The sequence below is a fragment of the Budorcas taxicolor genome, chromosome 19, assembly GCF_023091745.1.
Source record: "Budorcas taxicolor isolate Tak-1 chromosome 19, Takin1.1, whole genome shotgun sequence".
Classification (NCBI taxonomy): domain Eukaryota; kingdom Metazoa; phylum Chordata; class Mammalia; order Artiodactyla; family Bovidae; genus Budorcas; species Budorcas taxicolor.
The window spans coordinates 23,095,625-23,121,377 of record NC_068928.1 but is presented as its reverse complement, the minus strand read 5'-3'; the positions used below and the strand labels follow the sequence as shown (position 1 = coordinate 23,121,377).

The following is a 25,753-nucleotide window of genomic DNA, read 5'->3' as shown; positions in this document are numbered from 1 at the left end:
CCTTGGCCTTGGATTGCAGGACTCAGGGCAAGGGGCATAGGTGTGAGAATCCCTCAGCTACACCCAGGGAAGGCCCGTGAGCCATTGAACATTGCGCCTAGTTACATCGGGCACAGGAGCAGAAATAAAATTGTTTACTCTGGTCTAGGACTGGAGGTCACGTAACACCTGTTTGTGTGGGATGTCATTTGCTTTAGGGTGCCATGGCTAAGAAGAGCTTGTTTATTTGTATTCAAAGCAATGATGATGTCACTGATGTCTGTAAGTGATTACCTCCCTCCTCCCTCCTCATACCTGTGGCCTTCTGTCCTCACCCCTCGAAAAAAGTGTGCTAGAATCAGTCTATTTAAATATCTGTGGATTTGACTGAGGTTTGAATTTGGTCCACAGGGACAGTGAGCCTTCTCAAGGATCCCAGCTGTTAATTCAGAGGATCCCTGGGAATACTCTTGAAAGAAATCTTTCAGAAGAAGGTTTCTTCCAAATTGCTTAAGCAGCTGAACTCTGTCTTGGCTCACTTATGTCCGTGTACTGGACCGTTTCAGCTTTTCTTTGCTTACCAATCCAACGGTGGATCTGCCTCAGGGCACTCAGGTAGAGTCTGTGCCTGTCGCTGTAGGACAGAAGCTGCCAAAGACAACCCAGCAAAAGCTGAGCACCCTGCAGGCCACGTGTCCCACTCAGCTTGATTAACCAGGGTTTGTTAAGCATTTGTTGTGTCGTGTCTTGTTCTCCTTAGCTCTCCTGGTAGTATTTGCCTTTGTTGACAGGAGACTTTCCTGAAGTGCTTTTGGTGATAACGACTGTATTCTCTCTTCTCCCCTTCTCTCTGCCTATGTCTTGGGTCTTCCCTTTCTTATCCACACATGAAATATCAGCCCTTTTTATTACCTTGGCCTTCCTCTCTTCAGCCTTTCCCCATTGGTATATTGTAAAATCCCATGGTTTTAATTGTCACCTTTCTGTGGTTTGCTCCCACATCTCTTTCCTGCCCAAAGCTTTCCTGAGCTCTAGCCCACATTTCTAACTGCTTGTTGGATGTTTTTACCTGGGTTCTCAAGCTTGCTAAAAATTGATTCATCCTGTTTCTGACACTGTTGCAAGTCAGATTTCCCAGGAAGCATACTCCTAAGACGGAGGTTTGCATTCCCAGGAAGTTATTTGGGGAATGCTCTCAGGACCACTACCCGAGGGGGCATGATGGAAGCAGGATGGGGAACAGAGAGAAGTTGAACTTAACTGCAAACGTAACAGAGGCCTTAGCCAGTCCTGTACGGAACTCTGAAGCTGCTTAAAGGGGCTAACCCTTCAGAGTAGTCCCAGATTAGGCCAGTGGGGCTGAATCGTTACACACCCTCCCTCCATCCACCGGTCGATGAATGTGAGTTATGGCGGGAAGGGGGAGTGACATTGGAGAAGCGCTTTTCTTCAGCTGAGAGCAGGTCTGGGAGAGGGATCAGCTGAGATCTGTGGCTGCCAGTACTCCCGCCAGCTGGGAGAGGGAGCGTGTTCGTGCTGCGGGGGATGTGGGCAGTGCACCAGATCAACCCCTGCCCCGGAACTGCTCCTCCAGTGCAGTTGTTGTCTTACTGGTACCAGTGTCCTCCATTTATTCATGCTGTCTTGGCCTCACTGTTTCTAAGTTGAGATGTAATTTACATAAAACAGTAAAGCACAGATTTTAAGCGCTCGGTTTGATGAGCTTTAACAAATGCCAACCCCATTGTCTAGTCTTTTTTACCTTGTATGTTAGGAGTGTTTGAAAATGACAAGAATCAACTTGAAATAGCTTAAGCAAGAGAGGAAATGTATTGCAAGGAACTTGAGGACAAGGATATTGTCCTGCAAAAGGGACTGGAGCCAGGAAAGCCTTTTTTCTACACCTCTGCTTCCTTCTGCCTGCCTCCCTTCCCAGCAAATGGTAAAGGTTCAGTAAATAGTAGCTCTATTATATCATTTTTGTATATCGTATTTTACAGTTATCTCACCCTTTTAAATGACTATGTGTTTTCTTATACATATGTCCCATAATTTATTTAAACAGTCACGGACACTTAGGTTGTTTGCAGGCTTTTCCTGTCCAAACTTTATAATGGTGACTTTCTTCATTCATTTCTCACATTATCTGTATCTCTTAAGGTAGTTTGCACTTTCTTCTTTGGCTCATAGTTAACTATGCACGGGGGATCCTCTTGGATTTCAACTGCTTGAGGGTCCAGCTTCCTGTCTGATTCATTTTTGAAAGCTCAGTGCCTAGCTTAGGGCTGTCCCATGTAGTGGCTGCTTAGTAAAGGCTGACTGTGCTTAAGGAAATGGATCGGTCCACCACTTAGTGCGGTACCGCTGAGAACAGATCGTCTCCATTGACCAGGCACTGTGGCAAGTGCTTGGGATTTACGGGAGTCTGCCTGTAGACCCTTCCCTCATGGCATTTCCGGCCTAGTGGGGAAGCTTGATAAATCCGGTGCTGGAGTGGCTTTGAACCACCTGCTAGGGGCATGTTATGGATGGAACTGCTTTGAGCCCAGACACAGGAGGCCTGTCAGGGAGCACAGCACAGGTTTTATGTATGTTGGGTCTTGAAGGCAAGACTTAGACAATGGAGAGGAAAGAGGTGGGCTTCGGAGAGGGAGGGTGGAAGAATGGCCATTCAGGGCCACAGGGGCGGCAGGTTTGCTATTTTATTTCCTCTTGGCTGTTTTCACTTGTCTTTTGGGCCCGCTCTAAGGGGCAAGTCAGTGCTCTAAAAATAAATCTGTTAGGTCTTTTGAACCAAGCAGAAGCAGGTCAGTTCTGTCCTCCAAACGGAGGAAATCTCACCAAGAAGATGAAGTTGAGCTGGTGCTTAAAGACTGCCTGTTTGGCAGGGGGTGCTAATCCCAGAATTACTGAGCTTTGTTCTCAGCACCAATGTTCAAATATAAATTTAGCTTTTAAGTCACTTTGCCCTATAGCATGCTGTTGAACTTTTTGTTTTGGAAATATCCCAAAAATGTACATAAATCAAAGTTTACAGTTTAGACCATTTCCCTTTCATATCCACACATTATGTTTATGCATGTATATATTTAAGAGCGTATATATTTTAATGTATCATTTGGTCTTCTTAAAATAAGACTTTTATAGCATATGTCATGTTCCCATTGATCTAAGATTCTTTAGGATTTTAGGATACTGCAGCCTTTCATCATCAACTGCAAGTAGCTCTTGCATGTAGTTTCCTCTGACCCTTGGTCTGTGTTGCAAACTGAGTGTTGGACTGATACGTTAGACATCGGCGACCTCTCAACTTAAGGAAACCCTTTGTGGAGGCTTTTGAAATAAGAATTATAATCTCCTAATTTAGCATTATTTTAACTTAGTGTTAAAGAGTTTCTTAAAGTATTATATATCTATCAATATATAGAATATTCCTACATCTGTGTTTTTGGAAGCACATTCTTAGACTGTGATATATAATGTATTTTGTCTCACCACACAGATAACTTCAGGATAATATTTCTTGGATATCTTTTAACAGTATGTGGTATAATGCCATGTGTTATAAAGGCCTTTCCAAGATTATTGTTTGTTTGTTTGTTTTCCCCCCACACAGTATCCTTTGCACAGAGTCAATGTTAAAAAATTATTTTAGGGACTCCCTTTGGTGGTCTGGTAGTTAAGACTCCAAGCTTCCAGTATAGGGGGCACAGGTTTGATTCCTGGTCTGGGAAGTAAGATCCCACATGCTGCATGGCGAGGCCAAAAAAAAAAAAAATTATTTTTGAACTCAGTACTGAGAAAAGATTTGTTTTTCCTGAGGAACTGATATACTTATTCCTTTCCAATACTGACAAGTATACTATTGTTGGTGTTTCCTTTTCTGCTTTGACTGCCAGGAAAATCCAGAGGCAAATTTTAAGTTCATTCATGAAAGATTGTTAACCTGCATGATTGACATGTTTATATTTTTCTTCTTGGTCCTGATTTTCTACATTTAATGTTATTCATTGTAGATGATATATTGTATATACATTGCCCTAGCTTGTGTATACTGCTATATACTGTTATACTGTATATATGGATACTGTATGTACTGTACATATATTACATTACCGTATGTACTGAAGTATAAAAGAATAAGTAGAAACTAAAAAGTTTAAACCTAGTTTAAAGCAATGTATATACGTTTCAGCCAGTATTGTTGACAAGCTAGCCAGTCAGCCCCCTGAATACAAATTTTCAAGGGAATCGCCTTTGTAGAGCTTCTCAGGCAGGGACTAGCTGGTGCCTCATGGGTTTCTAGTTACCTTCATGGAGTGCTAACTTTCTCACTTTTCTTCCTTGGCATAATTATTTAGCTATCATTCTGTTGATCTCTTTTGTGCTTTAAAAACACATGCTCCACCGAGGGTGGGGTTGGATAAAGTCATTACTTACTTGATGTAGGTTGGGCATTGATCTTGGATTGTACAGCTTTGAGGAGCTTTTCAAGGTGAGTTGCTGGAGCAGGCTGGGATGAACATGCAGATCTAGATACTCGAGGAATCCACCCAGGAATTATGTTTCATCATTGGCCTCAATTTTCAGTACTGACTCCTCTAAATTTGTTTGATGGCTGTAATCTTTGCATTCTGGAAGCTTCTCCAAAGGAGTCCAAGAGATCCTTCCTATTCTAGGTACCTCTCTGGCCTACCTGTCTCAGGGTTGTTTTATTTTTGGCCTTGTTTGAAAACTGTCAAGCTCTTTAAAAAAAATCCTTCAGTAAACCATAAAATGAAGAGAACTTGAGTTAATCTGTTAAAATGAAAGCTGAACACTTCTCTGCTCCCCTGCCTGCCATCTCAAAGGAACCTCTTCTGAATGAGGTATCTGCTGGTGTTATTTCTCACTGACTTTTACCTTGGGCCCAAATTGCTCCTGAAACATCATACCAACAAAGGTGGGTTTCATCGTGCTTGAATCAGATGCCAAACCTCTGCCTGCTCCATCAGAAGCGATGCAGCTGTATTAATTCCATCAACAGTTTTACAGCAGAAGTTTTCTTCTAGGTTAGCCAGTGGGCATGCCTCTTAGGAAGCCTCTTTTGCTTCTCTTCTCTACAACCTTAAGGGACTTCTGGCTCAAGGCCCGCCAGATCTCCTGATGGCATTCCACAGGGATTTAGCTGCCTGATGTGAAATCAAGAAGCTGCCACTCTTTTCTGTGCCTCCTTTGCTTCCCTCAAATATTGGGAGAGAGACAAGCTTCCCCAAACCTCTGGCAAGCAGTGTAGAAGCAGAGACACTGTCCTCCGAGATCTGCTTGTAACTCCTCCAAATGTGATGCTGGAGTGGCAGGCGCGCTTCCACTGGGCCCCATTCCTGAGAGGCTTGGCTGGTGCCAGCATGCCATTCTGCTGGCAGCAGCTTGGCTTGCCCAAGAGAGGACGTGAATTGAATAACCCTGGAATTAGGCTGGAAATTCCGAGTGACGGAAATATCAATCTGGAGATATAACTAAGGTGGAAACAGCCAGAGTACGTTTTCATTGGCAATTGATTGAATTTTCCCAGGAAATCTATTGGAATTCTATTTCCAAGATGGCATGGGTATTTCCTGGAAAAAGCTGAGCACTCATTTAGAAGTGTTTTCAGTTTTCCTTGAAAAGAGTAGAAGTGGTTTGCCATCTGTCTTGCCAAGATGTATCAATGAAGTCCCCAGGACATTTCTTGGCTCTAGAACTCCATGTCGAGGAAGAGGGAAAGCCAGGCTGCTCTCTGGAGAGGGCCTAACACCTCTGGAGGTCATGTCCGCGCCTTCAGAAGGTAGCAGTTGTGTTGCAGCGCCATAAAGAGCTTTGCAGTCAGCCAGACCAAAGGTTTGAATTCGCCACTCAACCATTTATTAATATCAGCTGTGTGACCTTGATGAAAAAAGTTAACTTACCCTCTGAAGCTTTGTTTTCTTGTCTATAAAGTAGGGAATTTCATGACTGCGTCACTTTGCTGACAAAGGTCCATATGGTCAAAGCTGTAGTTTTTCCATTAGTCATGTATGGATGTGAGAATTGGACCATAAAGAAGGCTGAGCGTCAAAGAGTTGATGCTTTCGAATTGTGGTGCTGGAGGAGACTCTTTGAAGAGTTCTTTGGACTGTAAAGAGATCAACCAGTCAATCCTAAAGGAAATCAATCCTGAATATTCATTGGAAGGACTGATGCTAAAGCTGAAGCTCCAATACTTTGGCCACCTGATGCGAAGAACCAACTCATCGGAAATGAGCTTTTTTCCAATACTGGGAAAAACTGATGCTGGGAAAGATTGAAGGCAGGAGGAGAAGGGGATGACAGAGGATGAGATGGTTGGATGGCATCATCATCTCAATGGACATGAGTTTGCGCAATCTCCGGGAGATAGTGAAGGACAGTGCAGCCTGGTGTGCTGCAATCCATGGGGTCTCAAAGAGTAATACATGGCTTAGAGACTGAACAAAAACAACAAAGTAGGGAATGTCAATGCCAGTTTGCCGTGTTTTTCTCAGTATCAGAGTAATGTGTGCAAAACAACTTATTCAGGGCCTTTGCATGTATTGGATAGATGTCCAGCTTTCTTGATTAAATCAGTTTCTAAGTTATAAGCTCTGAAAAATCTGAAGAGTTGATTCCCCTAATTTAAAAAATCTTTTTAAGAGTTTTACTGGGATATAACTGTATTTTAGACTACATATACTCAAAGTGTGTAAGTTGGATGAATTTAGACATATATATATATACATTTTTGAAACCATCATGACAGTCAAGATAGTGGACATATCCTTCATCCTTAAAATAAAAGTTTCTTGTGCTCGCTTGTAATCTCTTCTTCCCTAACCATCCTTTCCCAGTCCCAGGCAACCACTGATCTGCTGTCACTGTAGATTAATTTGAGTTTTCTGAAATTCAACAGTAAGTTCTCTCCACCCTTCCTCACCCTCCCTCTGTCCTGCCTGTGTTCCACATTGATTTTGACATTCATCAGCATTGTTGGGTGATACAGGAGTTTGTTCCTTTTCATTGCTGACTGGTCTTCCATTTTGTGGATATACCACAATTTGTTTATCTATCCCCTTGTTGATGGATATTGGTTTTATTTCCAGTTTGGGGCTGTTAACACGTAAAATTGCTGTACGAGATCAAGTGTTAAGTCTGTGTGAACATACACTTTCATTTCTCTTAGGTCGGTACCTAGGAGTGGTATACCTAAGTCATCCGTTTTAATTTTTGAGAAATTTCCCACCTATTTTCCAAGGTGATTATATCATTTTATATCCCTAAAGCCATGTGTAAGGAGTTAAGTTATCTTCATCCTCACCAGTTATTTTATGGCTTTTTGATCATAGACATCCTAGTTGGGGTAGAGTTTCTCATGGTTTTGATTTCCCTAATGTTGAGCATCTTATCAGAAGTACATGTTCAGCATGTTCTTATTTGCCATCTGCATATGTCTTTTGCTCATTTTTTGGTATATCTTATTAATTTGGAAGAGTTTTTTATATATTCTTGATAATCCTTTGTCAGATATATGTTTTACAAATATTTTCTCCCAGTGAGAAAATTTTTGTGACTTTTTATTTTTGTCCTTTAAAAAGTCAGTTTTTTTTAAATGAAATCTATTTTTTTTTTAAATTTGATCTTTACAGATTTATTGGCAAAGGAGCAGTTTAAAATAGTATTGTAGCTCATGCTGTTGGAGAAGGCAATGGCAACCCACTCCAGTACTCTTGCCTGGAGAATCCCATGGACAGAGGAGCCTAGTAGGCTGCGGTCCATGGGGTCGCTAAGAGTCGGACATGACTGAGCGACTTCACTTTCACTTTTCACTTTCATGCATGGGAGAAGGAAATGGCAGCCCACTCCAGTATTCTTGCCTGGAGAATCCTACGGACAGAGGAGCCTGTTGGGCTGCCGTCTATGGGGTTGCACAGAGTCGGACACGACTGACGCGACTTAGCAGCAGCAGCAGCAGCAGCAGCTCATGCTGCTAATTGAAAAAATCTTAATATCCATCTGATTAACAGTCCAAAGCAGTGCAGCCCTGAAAATGCGTAAGCAATTTCATTTATGAAGATATCAGTGCTAGGACTTCTGTGTTAAAACAACTCCCTACCACCCCACCTGCCCTTGTTTGAAGAATGTACATACCATTTGTTTGAGATTTATACCTTTACTTATTTTTTGAACAGCAAGAACATGTTTAAACAGCTCACTTAGCTTCTGCAATTCGTTCTTCTTGTCATCTTTCTTCACTTTCTCATCACCTTCACTTAGTGCTGCTTGTCATGGATTTTACCAGTCCGATGAGTCATAGCCTTGCTGATGGAGTTCTCCTGCTTGACTCCTTATTCTTTGGACAGAAGTTCTGTTTTCAGTGAACTTTCCCTTCTTTTTTCTTACTTTCCTTTTGGTTGCCCCCGGCAGTTTCTTGCTCAGTCCAGATAAGGAACCATGCAGATGGGCATGTCCAACATCTCAAGCCGGGCAGCACATGAGAACAAGGGGTTGAGAGGATTCTCAGCTGAGAAGCTGCCCTCAGAATGTCTTAGTTGCCCTTTTCTGTGTAAAAGAGAAACATTGCTGGAATCCTGTGTCCAGTCTTTTTGGGTTTTGTCCTTCGGTTTACTTTTGCTTGCCTGTTTTAAATTTTTCGTTTTGAAATAATGACAGATTCACAGGAAATTGTAATAAATATATATATATATATTGAAAGGACTGATGCTGAGGCTGAAACTCCAATACTTTGGCCACCCCATGCGAAGAGTTGACTCATTGGAAAAGACCCTGACGCTGGGAGGGATTGGGGGCAGGAGAAGAAGGGGACCACAGAGGATGAGATGGCTGGATGGCATCACCGACTCGATGCACATGAGTTTGGGTGGACTCCAGGAGTGGGTGATGGACAGGGAGGCCTGGCGTGCTGCGATTCATGGGGTCGCAAAGAGTTGGACACGACTGAGCGACTGAGCTGAACTGAACTGATACGCACAGGAGATCCTGTTCACCCTTCATCCCACCTTCCCTAATGTTAGCATCTTGCGCAACTGTAGTGCAGTGTCAGCACCATGAAATCGACATTGGTACACTCATGGACCTTATTCACATTTCACTAGTTATACATGCACTCGTGTGTGTGTGTGTGTGTGTGTGTGTGTGCGCATGTGTAGTTGTGTGCCGTTTTACCACCCAGGTAGTTTGTTGTTTTCTTTTTTAAAAATTTTATTTATTTAGCTGCTTTGGGTCTTAGTTGTAGCACACGGCATCTTCCTCCTCCATTGCAGCCTGCAGGGTGTTTTTTTTTTGTTTTTTGTTTTTTTTAGTTGCAGCATATGGGATCTAGTTCCCTGACCAGGGATTAAACCCGGGCCCACTGCATTGGGAACTCAGAGTCTTAGCCACTGGACCACCAGGGTAATCCCTACACAGGTGGTTTAATGTACTGCTTCACAGTTAAGATACAGAACTGTTCCATCACCACAAAAGCTCCTTCATGATGCTACCTTCTAAGAACCATCCCCTCTTCTATCCCCAGATGCTAACGCCTGTTTTCTATCTCTGCAATTGCATTATTTCAAGAATATTATATAAATGGGATCATATAGCAGGTAATCTTTTGAAATTGACTGTTTTCACTCAGCATAATACTATGACAGACTGTCCATGTTATTGCCTTTATCAGTGGTCTTTTATGAGGCCGAGTAGTAGTCTATAGTATGGATGTTCCACTGTTTGTTAAACCATTTATCCAGTGAAGAACATTTGGGTTATTTCCAGTTTTAAGCTATTGTGAATAAAGCTACTATGAACATTTGCATACAGGTGTTTGTGCAAACGTAAGTTTTCATTTCTTTGGGATAAATGCCCAAGAGTATAATTGCTGGGTCATATCATAAGTGTATTATTAGTTTTGAAAGAAACTGCCAAACTGTTTTCCAGAGTGGCTGTACCATTTTATATTCCAATCAGCTATGTGTATATGGTCCAATTTCTCTTCATCCTCACCGCTTTTTGGTGGTGTTACTATTTGTCATTTTAGCCATTCTAATAGGTGTTTAGTAATGTCTCGTTGTAGTTTTAACTTTCATTTCCCTAATGGGATATAACTGTAAATGTAAAGATGTAAACTGTAAAGATACTGAACAACATTTCATGTGTTGATATTTCACCTGTATATCCTTTCTGGTGAAATGTCTGTTTATGTCTTTTGCCCATTTTCTAACTGGACAATTTGTTTTCTTATTGGTAAGTTTTGAGAGTTCTTAATATAGCCAGGATACTAGTCCTTTGTAAGATATGTAGTTTCCAAATATATTTTTCCAGTCTGTAATTTGCTTTTTCATTGTCTTACAGTAGGGCAACAGATTTTCATTTTATGAGATGTAGCATATCAATTTTCCTTTTATAGACTGTACTTTTGGCATCAAGTGTGAGAAATCTTCACTCAGTCCTAGGTCCTGAAGACTTTCTTCTGTTTTTCATCTAAAAGGTTTATGGTCTGATGTTTCATATGTAAGTCTTTGATCCATTTTCAGTTAATTTTTGTGTAAGGTGTAACATTTAGGTTGAGTTTCTTCTTTTTTTTTTTATGGCTGAGTAGTATTCTATAATATGGATATTCCACAATTTGTTTAACCATTCATCACTGAAGAACATCTGAATTTGTGGATATCTAGTTGCTTGAGCAAATATATGTTGAAAAGGCAGTCATTCTTTGACTTAACATCGGAAAGAATGATTTCCTCCCAATTTGTTCTTTTGCAAGGTTGTTTTAACTATTCTAGGTCCTTTGCCTTTTTGTATAAAGGTTAAAGTTTTGTTTTAGGATGAAGTTTGTTTTTGTCTACAAAAATCTTTGCCCAGATTCTGATAGTAATTGTGTTAAACCTATAAATCTTTGTGGGCAGAATGGATGTCTCTGCGATATTGATTCTTCCGATCCATGAACATGTTAATAAGTCTCTCCACTTATTTTGGGTCATCTTTATTTCTTTCATCAGCATTTGTAGCTTTCAGCCTAGGATCCTATTCATATTTTGCTAGATTTATACCTAAGTATTTCATTTTCTTCGCCAATGTTGGTGTTTTTAATTTCAGTTTCCACATAGTTATCGCAGAGCTTTTGGTACAGAACTGTGGAGTAGTCTGAGGTTTTTATGTTCATAGCAAAGGAGAGAAGAAGAGTTGGAGTTTGAAACTTGAATCACAGGCATTTGAGAACCGGGTATGGGGAATTCCCTGATGGCCTAGTGGTCAAGACTCAGTACTTTTACTGCTGAGGGCCTGGGTTCAACCCCTGCTCAGGGAAGTAAGATCCTACAAGCGGCGCGGCCAAAAAAATATCCAGAAACCAACCACAGGAAAAAACCACAAGGTACGGAAACAGTGTATATGTGTAAGAGCAGATAGACTGGGTTCAAATCCCAGGGCTGACACTTACTGGCTTTTTGACCTAGGGCCAGCCATTTAACTTCTCTGAGCCTATTTTCTCAGTCGTCAGAAAGGGAGAATAACCTCCTGTGCAGATCTTTTGTAAAGCTCTGTGATTTTATATATATATAAAAGAGCTTTACATATATATATATATATATATATATATATATATTTAAACACACACAAGCTCTGTACAGGTCTCCCTATATCTTAGTTAGTATTTCTGGCCACAGTGGAATCATCGTTTATGATCCACAAATGGGGAGGCAAGTGTACCTGCTGTTAAAAGCAGCAGTCGTTTCTTGAACCACTTCATGGAGCTAATTTTCAAGGATGTGAAATTTTGACATAGCTCTTGTCCTCAAGGGGCTTATAATTTTGTTAAGGAAGGATGCTCTGTATAAAAACTCCAGGACTAGGCATTCCTTGTCCAGTCCCAAATGTGTGGTGCAGACACTGGGTGCACCAGAGAACTTTCTCTTCCTGGGTTTTGTTTGCCCTGTTTGTACCCTGTTCATCAGTGTGGCTTCTGGTTGTTGTTGATGAGAGAATGTGTGGAGGTAGGAGGGGGTGTGTACAGATTTAGGGGAAGGGGGTCATGTGGGAATATGTAATTAATTTTTATACTTTCCCCAGTAAACCATCGACCCTTTTTATGATGTCATGAGGGATTCCTTAATTTTGCAGCTGCTTCCTGGTTACGTCAGAGGGGAGCCTCTCACCCCACAGCCTGGAGCTGCACTCCTACAAGAATTGGAAACAAATGAAGTGCTGAATATCTAATGGCTTCCACAGGGAGAGCCCGTTCAGACTTCCCAGGCCTCCTTCTGCAAGGTCTTCCTCAAGTATTTCTGACCCCCTGAAGTGTCTTTGTTCTGGAAAGACAGGGCTGGCCCAGAGCCAAGTGGGTGGGAGCCTGGGGACTCCGTGCCGCACAACCCCCCTCCCTCCAGGTGTTCCACAATCCCAGTTTCTGCCGTCTCCTGGATCTCATTTGGTGGGTGTTTCCCTTGTTGGGATCTCGGGATCCTCTGGAACCTGCCAAGATTATCAGCGAGGGCCCTTCCCTCCCCACATCATCTCTATCTTCTCTTCTCTCTTCTCTTGATTTTCCTTCCGCAGTTTCTCACATCTGTGCATGCCTTTCAGTTCCCTCTCCCACCTCTCTTCTAAGAAAGATGTTACATTTATTTGGCATTATAAAGTTTATGAAGTGCTCTACATGTAATTCCTCTTCATTCAAGCAAGTTCACGTCCTCCTAGCTTCCCAGCCTGTTTGCCTCCCTGTCACTTTTTTCCAGCTACGCTAATCTATCCTAAATGCTTTAGCTAGATTTAGCGAGACCTCCTCACTGCCTGTTGGGTCCAGCCTGTGTTTGCTGCCCTGGCATCACAGGCCTTGTGCGATGGGTCCCTGTTTTATGACATGCTGAATATAGTGCTTGCTGTCAGAGTATGTGCCTGGTGTGTCTCTATCTGCGTGCCTCTTTAGCACGCTCCGTCTTTGTTCATCTTTTGCAGCATGAATGTGCTCTCTTCCATGAAACCTTCCGTGATATACACTAGCAGGAAACAGAGAAAGCATGTTATTTCCGCCTTCCTTATGGAATGCCATAATACATGGTCTTGAATTACAGTTATGTGGGTGTCTGTGTAGTATTCTTGTCTTCCTCATTAGAATATCATCTTCTCATGGACAGTATCCTGTTTTCCATTGTATCCTCCACAATTGGGCCAAATCAACAACTGTGGAGTCAATGGGAGAGGTCACTTTGTCGGGAGGTTGGGATTTCCTTTGTCCCGACATCTACCTGCTTGCTAAGAGAAAGTTAGAGTTTAGAATCCTAGAAAATCCAGAAGGACAGTAGGGTCTCAGAGAGAAGACATTCCCTTCCATGTTCCTGTGTCTTGTCTTGGACACATTTTACTCAGGGATACGTCCTGGATTGCCTTCCACCCAGTCAGCCTGCGTTCTGCCATTGTGCATGAATATAGTTTGTTTGGCTGTATTGGTGCCTGATTTTTCTGAGTCATTCATCATCCTCTCGAATGATGAATTTTATTCCCTGGGGAATAAAGTGATGCCCTGATGGTGTGGACATCTCTGCTTTTGCTGTGAGATTTTTGTCTGGTTCCTATAAAAGCGACTGCCTCTTCCACCTCCCTGTCAGCCAGCAGCTGCCACAGGGAACTCTGTGGCTCGAACAGCAGCAGTCGAAAGATGCTCTCACTGCCCACTTCCTGTAGACGGGGAGGTTTTGGTGGGCTGCTCAGGAGCGGTGCCAGCTCTGTGTCTGACTGGTGACTGACTCATGAGAAAAGCAGCCTCATGTCTGAAAGATAAGAGCCAACAAATCGCCTCCAGGTGGTGTTAGTTTGGAGGTGACTGACCATTCATTTCCTCTCTCTGGGAGGAGCCGGTGGGGACGGAATCGGTGAATAAGTGGTCTTGACTGCATTTTTCTCTGGCTGTTAGTGAAGCCGCTGAGCAAACAGCTGGTCCTCTCTACTGGAGTGGCGAGTGGGCCCCAGTGCCCTCTGAGTGCCCTCTGTGGCCATGGGGGTGTCAGGCTTGTGTGTCATCTGCCCTGTGTCTTCTCTTTGTTACTCCTCTCATTCTTTTGCTAGGAAGTTGGCTGTGTGCGCCAGGCAAACGCTGCTTGTCCGTTGCTGCCAGACTATTCCGTGACCAGCCAAAACCTCAGCCCTGCTGATCTGATTTCCTCCAGATCTCCCCCTGACCCAGGAATCGATCAGAAGTGATGGTTCTGAACTGCAGTCCCTTGGCCGGGCTCCACGGGTCTGGGCAGGTGGGCCTGCCTCGCCTCCGCGCCACTCCCCTCTCCCCCCTCCCGCCTCACTCCCATTTCCTGCAGGACACTGCTCTGCCATCCTGGAGCCGTCAAGCACAGCTTTGCTTTGGCAGCACCGTCGTGCACACACGGGTGGGAGAGGGGCCGTGTTTATCACTTTTCCTGGAGATTATCTGTTTAAGCACTTCTCTGACAGTTACAATAACAAGGGCAGTGTGTTGTGTTTCCCAGCAGAAGGACACTTGCTGTTGAAAGATGTATAGCACTAATTAGAAATACATAACATCCGGCCACATGGCAGCCTTCTCCCGGCCGCTCCATTTCCTGATTTCATACAACTTTGACGACAGTTGGTTTATGTTTTCCATGAATATGTTCTCAGAAAAATGAGAAGGTCTCCCCGTTAATAGGAGTGAGAAGAGTTTTTCTGCTTGAGCAGGTATTTGGCCAGAGGAATCGTGGGAGCCACAGTCACCTGCCCCTCTGAGAGCGTGTGGGAGGGGTTCAGACTTCAGGTGACTCTGGTACGAGATATTTCCGTCTGACTTCCTCAGCCAGAAGCTTTTCCCTACCCCCTTGAACAGGCCTGCTTTTGGAAAGAAGGGGAAAGGCCGTTTCACAATGTTAATGAGTTCCTCAGCTCATGTCAGGCTCCAGCCACCTGACACAAAGCCAGAGGAACCCAGGCAAATACCAAGGCGAACAATGCTTTTTCCTTCCCCGCCCCGCATCACTTGTTGGCCTGGCCCAGCCCCCTTCAGGGATATATATGGGCCTCTGTGAGGGTGGCGCCAGTTTCCTAGGCCTCACCTGGGATGGGTGGGCCTAGGACCCTGGATGCTGCTTTCCTGCCCACTTGCATCCTGTGGGTCCTTCTCAAGGACTGGCATCTTACAGCTTCTAGCCCACAGGAACCTAAGTGAGGCGGACAGCATCTCCTGAAGATACCGTAGCACTTAATACATTCCTCACTGGAGGCACGGGGTCTGAGTCACCATGGTTACCTGGGGGTAATAAATAACCCATTTGGAAGGTCCTAAGATTGCAAGGACCCTGTTTTATTTGTAGCTTTGTATGTGTGGGTGCTCAGTGTGTGCTTATGGCACCACTGAGCCGTGGAGGAGGACAGGCCTTCCAGAAGTGTTCTGTGTGCAGAGCTGACCAAGACCCAGGCATTCTGATCCCCAGAGATAACTGTGGTATCACCACCTACTTGATCAGCACAGGACAGCGTACTGATTTGTATTAATACCTCCCTATCCATCAGACCCAAACACAGCAGGGAGTGCTGTCAGGCCCTTCCTGGGGAGATGGAGGGGTGAAGGGTGAAGGGTGAGGTGATGTAACCATGGCCAGGGGTGGAGCTGTCAAGCGGCTGCCTTTCAGCTGCAACCCTGAGAGGTGGTTGATCCCTTCCAGACATAGCAGAGAGGCTCCAGTGGTCACTTCTTCACCTGGTCCCAAGACCTTCCTGTAGGAAGCTTAAAAAGGAGCCAGGGTGGACTCCCCAGACGCCTCAGTGTTGTTGTTCTAAGCAGTTGATTCTCCCCTTGAGTCTTTGCCTTATGCACTTTGAGAAGGAGTCTAACCCAAGGTTGCCATTTGTCATAAAAATAGAAATGGTCTTGGTGAAAGTCATCTCTCTTTGCCCTGTCTTATCTTTGTCAAGGTTGATGAAAGTATCTTGTTGTAGTCTGGGCTTCTGCCAGTCCTTGGAGCTCATATACCCACTTCCATCTCTTCTGAGGGCCTTCTATGTGCAGGTAGCGTCTGCCTATGCCCAGAAGTTCCCGTGGACAGAGGAGCCTGGTGGGCTGCAGTCCATGGGGTCACAAAGAGTCTAACACAACTTAGCAACTAAACAACAACTTCTGCCCAAGATGTCCAGTTGATGAGGGGACACTAATGTGTACTCAGTGTGTCATCTGCCAGGATGTGGCCTCCACTCATCCTCTCCTAACTAGCCTCTCCTAATAAGTCCCTCTGTCCAGGACTTGTTCTCCTGCTCTGGGCTTTGTTGCTAATTAGAGGTGGGCTGCTGGCAGTGCTGGGCAGGGGCCTGGACTGGGCCAGGGTGATGTGGAGAGTGCCGTTACCTGTTGTGAGCATGGAGGGGAGAAGCTGGCAGCTTCCCTTGGGATGGATTCCATGTCTCCCCTTTCCCTGCTGTCCGTCCTCCCTCTGCTGGGCCCTTGGATGCTCGTTTCCTGTCTCTCTAGCAGAGGTTTAGGGCCTTACCAGAAGAAGAAGGAGACTGGTGATCTATTCTAATCACATGGATTGTTACCACTTCCTTGCTGCCTGCCACAGTTGAATTGAAAAGTTCGAGGCTGACATTTGGGACCATTGGGCATCTGGCAGGCTGGTGGGAAAACCACAAGAGAAGAATTGCTACACTGATGCTAGTCATATGTTGGGACCTTCTGAGCAGCAGCCTGTTCCTTCTCACCCCCAGGCTTTCTAAAGTGGTTTTGGGCTGGCTTTGCATACTCCAGTCATGTTTGCTCCTGTGGCCAAGACGGTTAGGAATAACTGTGGTTGTATAGCATCTCCTGGAGTAAAGACTTCAATTAGGCCCCATTGGAAAGCCGAGTGTCAATGAGGGGAGAGGCGAGAGGGCTCCCCCTTGACTTCCGAGGTTAAAACGCAAGCAGGGACAGAGATCAAACGTGCAGCTCATTATGCTTTTAACACTTGGAGATTCTGAGAGTTCTCCGGTATTACAGGAGGAATTAACAGATCAGCTGCTGCCAGACCAAGCGAGCCTGGCTGTGGATTCTGCCTCCTTCGCATAAAGGGGTCTCCTCCCCTGGGGCTGCAGCCTGGCCTGCTGCCTTCCGCTTGTCACCTGTTTCTCTCAGGGCTGGATGAGGTGACCGTCAGGGAGGGCCGCTGACAGGGAGCAGGTACGGACAGTGGTTTGAGGGTGTATGTGCTTGTAGCTCCTGCTAAAGGATAGGCCTGGCCCCCGCCAGGGTGGCTCCTTTCCCTGACCCACAGCGGGAAGGAAATTGGTCAGGCTCAGGAAGTGAGGGGCATATACTGCTAATGTCAGAGCCAGGTTTATTTCTTAGCCCTAGAGGAATGAATAGGTGAAAATTAAAACTAATACTTGCTTAAGTGCTTATTATGTGCCAGGCACTGTCCTTTATAAAATTTGACTCATTCAGTGAAAAATATATTATTTCTTAAGTGTCGTGTGTGTTCTCTGAGGAGGAGGAACAGAGAGAAGGTAATGCTGGAATCAAAGGTTGGTGCTTCAAGAAAATGACTTCTAAATTTGTGTTTTTCTGATCTTAATTGGTGACTGTATTCCTGCCATCTATACATTAGAGAGACTGAATTAATATGACTTCCTGTTCACTATGGGTTCATGTCGTCAGCAGAGAGCATGCAGTTTGGGCTCCGACTGTACACCTGGGGTAACTGGTCTCAGGGAAGTGGTGTGAAACAGAATTTATACCAGGGAGCCCTATAATAACCATATCAGGCACTTACCACATGCCAGGCATCATGGTGAGTGCTTCACGTGCGATACTTTGTTTAACCTTTCGACCGCCCTTTGAGAGTGGGAATCTTTCAGCCCCAGGCTCAGGTGAGGAAAAGGAACTCAGTGACATGATCAAGGACTTCAGCCCCATAAGGTGGGGAGAGGCGCCCTTAGCCCCCAGGACACTGATGGACTTGCCTTTCCCCTCCCCAGACTGCTTCTCGGAGGAGTGTCGCTCTGTGATCCAGGAGCAGGCTGCAGCCCTGGGCCTGGCCATGTTTTCTCTCCTGGTGCGACGCTGCACCTACTTACTGAAGGAGTCAGCCAAAGGTAAGCAGACGAGGGCCCCTGACTGGTGGACCTTCCAGCTCCTGGGTCCTGTCCAGACACGCTCAGGAGGCCATGCTGCGTTCTCCGTGTCTTCTCCCCCTACTCTGGGCTCCCTCTTGCCAGCGTGCCCTCTTCCTTTTGCCTACCTGACTAGTCCCACTTTCTCTCCGGCCCTCCTTCTGTTTTGTGGAAAGGAGAGGAGACTTCTTTCATCCTGTCTCTCTCTTCTCCTTTAACAGGATTTTCAGTGCACCTCTGAACTGCTGAGTGTTCACGCAACTTGAAAAATGAGTTTTCCTTGATGTTCGTAATTGATGTTTTGGTTTCCCCCCCTCTCTATATGTCCCTCTTTGTTTGGTACCCAGTGGGGGCTGTAACTGTTGTGGACCAGACATCTCCAGGAGACTCACTGGACCAGATCAGGGATTCTTTCTAGCCCTTGGTTTGAGCAGTGTCTGCATGTCCTTTAAGTCTGCCCTTAAAATTCTAAGCCTGACTTCTGGGCCATGTAAGGCAGGGCTGAAGGGTGCACCTTTCTTTCAGCTTCTGGATCAGTTGCGATGAGTGGTGAGGCCCCTCTGTTGTGCCCCAGCCACATCAGCCTTTGGGAGTGCCTTTAGCCACTGGGGCCACCTATTTAGAGGGAGGGAGGTTAATTGGTTAGAATCTCAAATTTACAGAAAAGTTTTGTGAATAATACTCTCTTACTTACCCTTCACCCAGACTCCCTAATTGTTAACATTCTACCACACTTGCTTTAAGTTATCTCTTTCCATACATACACATATACGTATTATTTTCTTTATGAACCATTTGATCCTAAGTTGCAGACATGGTAGCTTCCCTGCCCTGCCCCTTCCCGCACCAGATACTTGAGTGTGTACTTCCTAGTCACAAGGACCTTCTCTTACATGACAGTACTGCTACTACAGTCAGGAAGCCAGCGTTGATACAGTACTATTATTGAATCTACAGACCTTACTGAGTTTGTATCAGTTGTCCTAAAAAAATATTTCTTTCTGGTCTAGGATCCACTCCAGGATCAGATGTTGAATTTAGATGTCGTGTCTCTTTATAGCCTCCTGCAGCATGGATGGTTTCTGAGTATTCCTTTGTTCTTCATGCTCCTGACATGTTTGAAGTGTGCAGGGCATTTATCTTGTAGAACGCCCCACTGTTTGGGTTTCTCTGGTGCTTCCTCACCATCATATTTGAGTTGTTCCGTTTGAGCAGGAACCCTGCTGCCATGTCAGTGCTGTGCTGAAGGAAGGCTAGAGTGGGTGTGGGTGGGAGGCTGGAGGCCAGGACAACGACCCTGTCGCCAGGCCGCAGGTGGAGCACAGGCAGCTGTGTGCAGGGCAGACCCAGTGCACTGGTCCTCTCTCTGTCCTGCTTTTCAGAATTCTCTTAGGTGCTGGCACTTGTCCTTCGCTTCTGGGCCCAGCTGTCCGGTGGACGTGGTCTCCCTTCCCTGGGAGCTGGCTGCCATCCCAGCGCCCCTGTCCGCGCGGGGCCACTGCAGATCCAGGCCCAGCTCTGACCCTTTGCCTCTGCAGCTCAGCTGTCCTCTCCTGAGGGGGAGGAGGATCAAGATGACATCAAGGTGTCCTCCTTTGTCCCGGACCTGAAGGAACTGCTCCCCAGTGTGAAGGTCTGGTCAGACTGGATGCTCGGCTACCCAGACACCTGGAACCCTCCGCCCACCTCCCTGGACCTGCCCTCACAGTGAGTCAGCCCTGCCCGCCCGTGTTCCCACAGCCGCTCCTTGGCCTGCTGGCCTGCGTCTCCGCTCTTCACTTGAGCTTGGGTGCTCCCCTTCCGTGAACGCCTCCCAGGGCCACTGCTTCCGCCTGCTCTCCGGACCACTCCTCCCCCTCCTCCCAGTCTCTCTCTCTCTCACTTCATGGCTTGCTCTGTTTTGCTCCTTGCCCTTGATCTTGTGAGTTTCCACTGTGCACTGCTCACGCTCACCGTCTCTGCAGCTACCTCCCAGGTCTGGGTGGGTGTCAGTCAGTGTGTGTGAGGCCCTCTCTGTCTCTCCCTTTTAGTTCGTCTCCGTGCGTCTCTCAGGCCCTTGCCGCTTCTCATGCTGTCCTGCACACTCTGTCTCCCCACCTGCCTCTCACAATGTGGTGGTGTGTGTGGGGGTGAGAGCATACAGTACTTCCCACTCGCTGCATCCCCACCCCACCCCCACTCACTGCATCCCCACCCCACCCCCACTCACTGCATCCCCACCCCCTACTCACTGCATCCCCACCCCCTACTCACTGCATCCCCACCCTACCCCCAATCACTGCATCCCCACCCCACCCCCACTCACTGCATCCCCATCCTACCCCCACTCACTGCATCCCCACCCCCCCACTCACTGCATCCCCACCCCACCCTCACTGCATCCCCACCCCCCCACTCACTGCATCCCCACCCCACCCCCACTCACTGCACCCCCACCCTACCCCCACTCACTGCATCCCCACCCCACCCCCACTCACTGCATCCCCACCCCCCTACTCACTGCATCCCCACCCCCACTCACTGCATCCCCACCCCACCCTAACTGCATCCCCACCCCACCCCCACTCACTGCATCCCCACCCTACCCCCACTCACTGCATCCCCACCCCACCCCCAGTCACTGCACCCCCACCCCCCTGCTCACTGCATCCCCACCCCCGCTCACTGCATCCCCACCCCACCCGCACTCACTGCATCCCCACCCTACCCCCACTCACTGCATCCCCACCCTACCCCCACTCACTGCATCCCCACACCCCCACTCACTGCATCCCCACCCTACCCCCACTCACTGCATCCCCACCCCACCCCCACTCATTGCATCCCCACCCCCCTACTCACTGCATCCCCACCCCACCCCCGCTCACTGCATCCCCATCCCCCCACTCACTGCATCCCCACCCCCCGCTCTCTGCATCCCCATCCCCCCTGCTCTTTGCATCCCCATCCCCCCTGCTGTCTGCATCCCCATCCCCCCTGCTGTCTGCATCCCCACCCCCCCACTCACTGCATCCCTGTCCCCCTGCTCTCTGCATCCCCGCCCCCCCGCTCACTGCACCCCCATCCCCCTGCTCACTGCATCCCCATCCCCCAGCACATCCTGCCTCGTTGCCCTGGCTCTGGATGTTGGTGTGGGGAAAATGTGTGTCTGCTGGATGTCTCTATGTAGATCTCTTTGTGTGTCCATATGACTTTTTTCTCTCTGTTATTAAAATTATGGTAAAAAATATATACGACAGAGTTTGCCATCTTAACCATTTTTAAGTCTACAGTGCATCACGTTGTTGTGCAACCATATAGAGCAATTTCTTGTGTTCGTAGCAGTGTGTGTGTGCCTGTTTGGGTCTGGTTGTCTGTGCGTGTCTGGTTGTGAGGGTTTTTTGGTATGTGTGTGTGTTCGTAGCAGTGTGTGGGTTGTAGCTCTTTGTGTGCCTGTTTGGGTCTGGTTGTCTGTGCGTGTCTGGTTGTGAGGGGTTTTTTTTGTGTATGTGTGTGTATGAGGGGGTTTGTCTGTTGCAGGCTCTTGGCGTGCCTTTCCATGTCTGTGCATGTATGCGTGTACGCGTGCTGTGTCCACATCTGTGTCTGGGCCTCTTTGCAGGGTCCCTGTGTCCCCATGAGGACTCTGTTGCACTGTGTGTCTGACCCCCTGTCTCTGTTCGTATGTACGTCTGGGCCCGTGTCAGTCCATCTCTGCTTTGGTCCTGCCCGCGTCTCTCTGTGTGGCTGTGTCCTATGGGAGTGTTTGTGTATGTTCTTGAGCATCTGTGCCCAGGACTGCCTGTGTCCTGTCCATATTTGTCTGTGAGTGTGTCTCTGTGTCAGTCTTGGTCTCTCTGCTGGGGGCGGGGGAGGTTTGCTCTATATGTGGGCCTTCCTGTGTCCATCTACCTGCCTCTGTCTGTTCCTCCTGCCTGTCTCAGCTTCTTCCCACCTGCCTCTTCTTCTGCCTCCCTCCCTGCTGTTTGTGTGTGTCTGTATCAGGGGTCAGCAAGCTGTGGCCCATGAGCTAAGAATGGTTTACATTTTTAAATGGTTGAGAGAAAGATCAAAAGTATAAGACTTCATGACTTGCAGAAAATATATGAAAAGGGACCCTGAAAAGGGCCCATAAAGCTGTATTGGAACACAGCCGTGCTTGTTTGTTTACCCTCTGTCCACGGCTGCTCTCGCACTGCAGTAATAGGGCTGAGCAGTTGTGATAGACCATACGGGCCGCAGAGCCAAAAGCACTCACCGTCTGTCCCATTATAGAAAAGGTTTGCCGCTCCTGTTCCATATCCATGTTCCTGTGCATCTTGTTCTTCTGTGTGTTCAGGTCACCGTGTGTGTGTTTGTGTTTGCCTGAGAGTGTCCTAATGTGTGTGCATCCAGGCACCTATTTCTGGTCAGCTCTGTTGACTGTCCATTTCTCTCCCTCATTCTTTCTCTTTCCCTGTTTCGGTCTCTCCCTCGGCATTTCTCTGTCCAACCTTTCTGTCTCCCTTTCTCCCTCCGCCATCCCTCCCTCTGCCAGCAGTTGTATTGGGGTCTCTGGCAGGTGTGGTACACGCACGGTTCCTTCAGGCTCTGTGTTGGGCATATGCGTGTGTTTGGGAGCAAGCATGCATGCCTAGCGTCTTCTCGTTCTTGTCTAGTGCTCTTCCCTGGGAGGAGGAGAGTACTGGAAGGACGACGATGGGTGGCTGGGATGGCCCGTTTCTAGGGAGTGGGGAGGGTGCTTCTCTGGGCTGGGCCAGCCATGCCGTGGGGGTCTCCAGGATCCTAGGCGACACGCAGAGGTTAGCAGTTACCAACCTTTCCGTGTGGACTGGAGAGTCTGATTCTTTTTTGCCTTTCCTTCCTCATATTTCTCCCTTGCTCCTCACCCCAGGAAGCCACCCCTGGACCATTCAGCCTGCCCTTCCTAGGACCCCCAACTCTGGCTCTGTAACCCTGTGGGTGATGCTCAGAGCACCAAACAAATCTCTGCATCTTTGCTGTGAACCCTCTTAAGTTTCCAGGACGCACTCCAGGCTGAGGCCCCATGAGCCAGAGTTGAACCCTGAGCTGGGCAGCTGCAGACACACAAAGGAGCAGGCTGATCTGGCTTGGGGCAGCCGGTTCTCAGCAGCATTCCCTGAAGAGTTAACATGTCAGCCTCTGACTTTTCAGGCCATTAATCTGCAATGCCGACTAGGCAGTTTGTAGTTCTGGAAGGAAACTGACAAGGAAGGACTCTTGCTCATCGAGTATCTCAAGCCACTGCTTCTGAGCATGTGCAGGGTCACAGTGTCTTCCTCCCTTTCCCTTGGCCTGGGGGGAGGCAGACCATCTGCTCCTGGAGTTTGGGCCTTCCCTGGGTCACTCCACCTCACAGCCTTAGGTATGGTCAACCCAGGTCGTTTCCCCATATCCTGGCCATCAGGCTGGCTAACCTCTCTGCTGCGACCCATCTCCCTTCACCCCTCCTCCCTCTCCCACCGCCTTGGCTTTTGTTTGGCTGAGGAAATGGAAAGCTCACACAGGAAGTGCTGGGCCTCATCTGCTCGAGGTGCTGAGTCTGTTTTCTCTGTGGATGCTGGAGCAAATGGACCGTTGCCGGCTCATGCGAGCTGCTGCCCATCTTTGGGCAAGGGCTCAGACTGCAGCTGGGCACGTGGTCCAGGCTGCATCCACCCCCAACTGGCCTTCACCTCCAAGGCCACAGAGAGGCAGACAGGGCTGGGATGTGTGAAGCAGATTTGCTCAGTCTTTTCAGACTTTCCTTCACAGGGATAGCAAATCTGACCAAATAATGTGAATCTCATTGCTTAGTAAACAAGTTCCTGTAGCTGTTAACTTACTCTTTGATGAGTCCAGACTAGGCTGGAGAAGTCAGTGTGGTAGAGAATAGATTCCTTCCTGCACTGTCTGCCTTTGCAGTCAGAATCAGTGGCTGGTTGTCTCTGGAATGCAAGTTTAAGCATACAGGAGGGGCCCCGCCATCCCAGGGCCTGACCACAAGGTACGGTGGTTTGAGGGCTGGTGCCACTGGACAAAGCAGACCTGGTCTGACCATCACCCCACCTCATAGCCTTCAGATCTAAGCTGTGGAAAAGTGGAGGAAGAATTTACCTCCCTTCTTTCTGGTTTCTCATATAACCTCCTAACATTCACTGAATGGATGCTATAGTTGAGGGATTGGCAGGGTCTGGTGGTTCTTTTCTAGGTTACAAAATGACATCTCCCATTCACTGATCTTCCATACTGTGGAGCCTTTTTCTTTTAAGGCTGTGAGGAATAACATACTCCAGATAGTTCTGTAGGTGTCAGAACAGAAATCCCTCTGACACGCTAGGTCCCTATGCTGCTCTTCACTTTGGAAGGTCTGGGAATGTTCTCAAGAGAGTAGGAAGGAAATCACTTCCACCTAACACCTCTCCTTCACGCGTTTTCATTAGTCTATGCCCGCATTTGTTTTCTGCAAAGTCAGATTCCTCATTGATCCTAAACTAAGGTGGCCAGAAAGCCTGCGCTTCAGTTTTCTTCTCCTCCAGAAATGCCTACTCCCACGTTGTCTCCTTGACACATTTGGGCCCTTGTTTAATCTTGTTCTTTCATTCCCCGTCTGCCTTTCATTGTGTTACCATCTTTCCTCGCAGTCAGTCACTTTGAAGCATCCTCCACCTTCTCAGGGGAATTGTAAACCACATCATGAGATCTCCCTGGTTCTCTCCTCTTGGCCCATATTCCTCTTCTTTCTGGTCACATTGACTGTTTCTCGCAGGAGCCACTTAGGCACATATGGAGCACTTGTTCTGATGGTGACAGGACTTCCCCGACACTGCAGAGTGACAGGGGCAGGGCTTCAGAGCCATTTGTGCCTCTGCACACAGTGGCACTTAGTAGGCTGGCGTTGGCACGTGGGCACGTTGACTTCCCATTCGTGTCTGTTAGGAGTTGTAATGGGATGGCTTTGTATCCGAGATTTGGGTATGGAGGATTGTAGCAGGGTATGGAAAGTTGCCTTGAGCCACTATAAAAGGCAGTGTAGAGTGCTTTGGTCTGTTTAGAACAGATCACAGTCTTTGGAGGGGCCATTCACATGTTGGGGGTTGGAGGAGGAGTGGGGAGCACAGATTCTGTGCCAGAGCTTTCGTGAGAGGGGAGGGCCAGCCATTCCTGACTCTGCCCAGGGAGCATGAGGCATTGTGAACATCAGGTGGTGGAGAAGAGCACAGCAACGGGCTTCCGCGAGCCCACGCGTAGCCCCCTTGCATCCCAGGACCTTTGGCAAGGCGAGGGCAGTGGGACAACCTACCTCATTTCAGAGGCTCCGCCAAAGCCAAATCTTCCCTCATCTTGATCTCTAGTTCTCAGTAAGTGAAAGAGTCAGGGGACTTTGAGAACATCCAAACCTAGCCCAGCTGTGGCAGTTGGTTTATTGCTTTCAGCTGGTACTTGAACCCAGGTCCTGGTCTTGGAGGCTTTCCCAGGTTTAATCCCCGGAGCTTTCTCTGCAGCTGTATGACACTGCGCTGACCCCGAATGAGGATAGGAAAATAGAACCGGTGCCAAGCCAGAGTCTCTTTTTCATTTGGAGTCTGGCTGTCTGCCCATGACCAGGGTTACATAATGGGAAACATAGCCGGGGCTCTGGAGAGCCCGCGCTTCACCAGGCTGCCCAGACCTTCACATTCTGATGCTATATATCTTCCTA

At 47.3% G+C, this 25,753-nt stretch overlaps 1 protein-coding gene and 1 non-coding gene across 4 annotated transcripts in view; both read left to right on the top strand.

Annotated features, from left to right (window-relative positions):
* Nucleotides 1-25,753, top strand: part of SMG6 (SMG6 nonsense mediated mRNA decay factor) — a 199,441-nt gene that overhangs the window by 73,985 nt on the left and 99,703 nt on the right. For all 3 annotated transcript variants that reach the window (XM_052657343.1, XM_052657344.1, XM_052657345.1), the window contains exons 11-12: nucleotides 17,938-18,054; nucleotides 19,611-19,779. In XM_052657343.1, the coding sequence (XP_052513303.1) occupies nucleotides 17,938-18,054; nucleotides 19,611-19,779 (286 nt within the window). The remainder of the gene's footprint in view (nucleotides 1-17,937; nucleotides 18,055-19,610; nucleotides 19,780-25,753) is intronic.
* TRNAK-UUU (transfer RNA lysine (anticodon UUU)) lies at nucleotides 11,224-11,296 on the top strand. Its single transcript has one exon. It is a non-coding gene; the product is annotated as a tRNA-Lys (tRNA).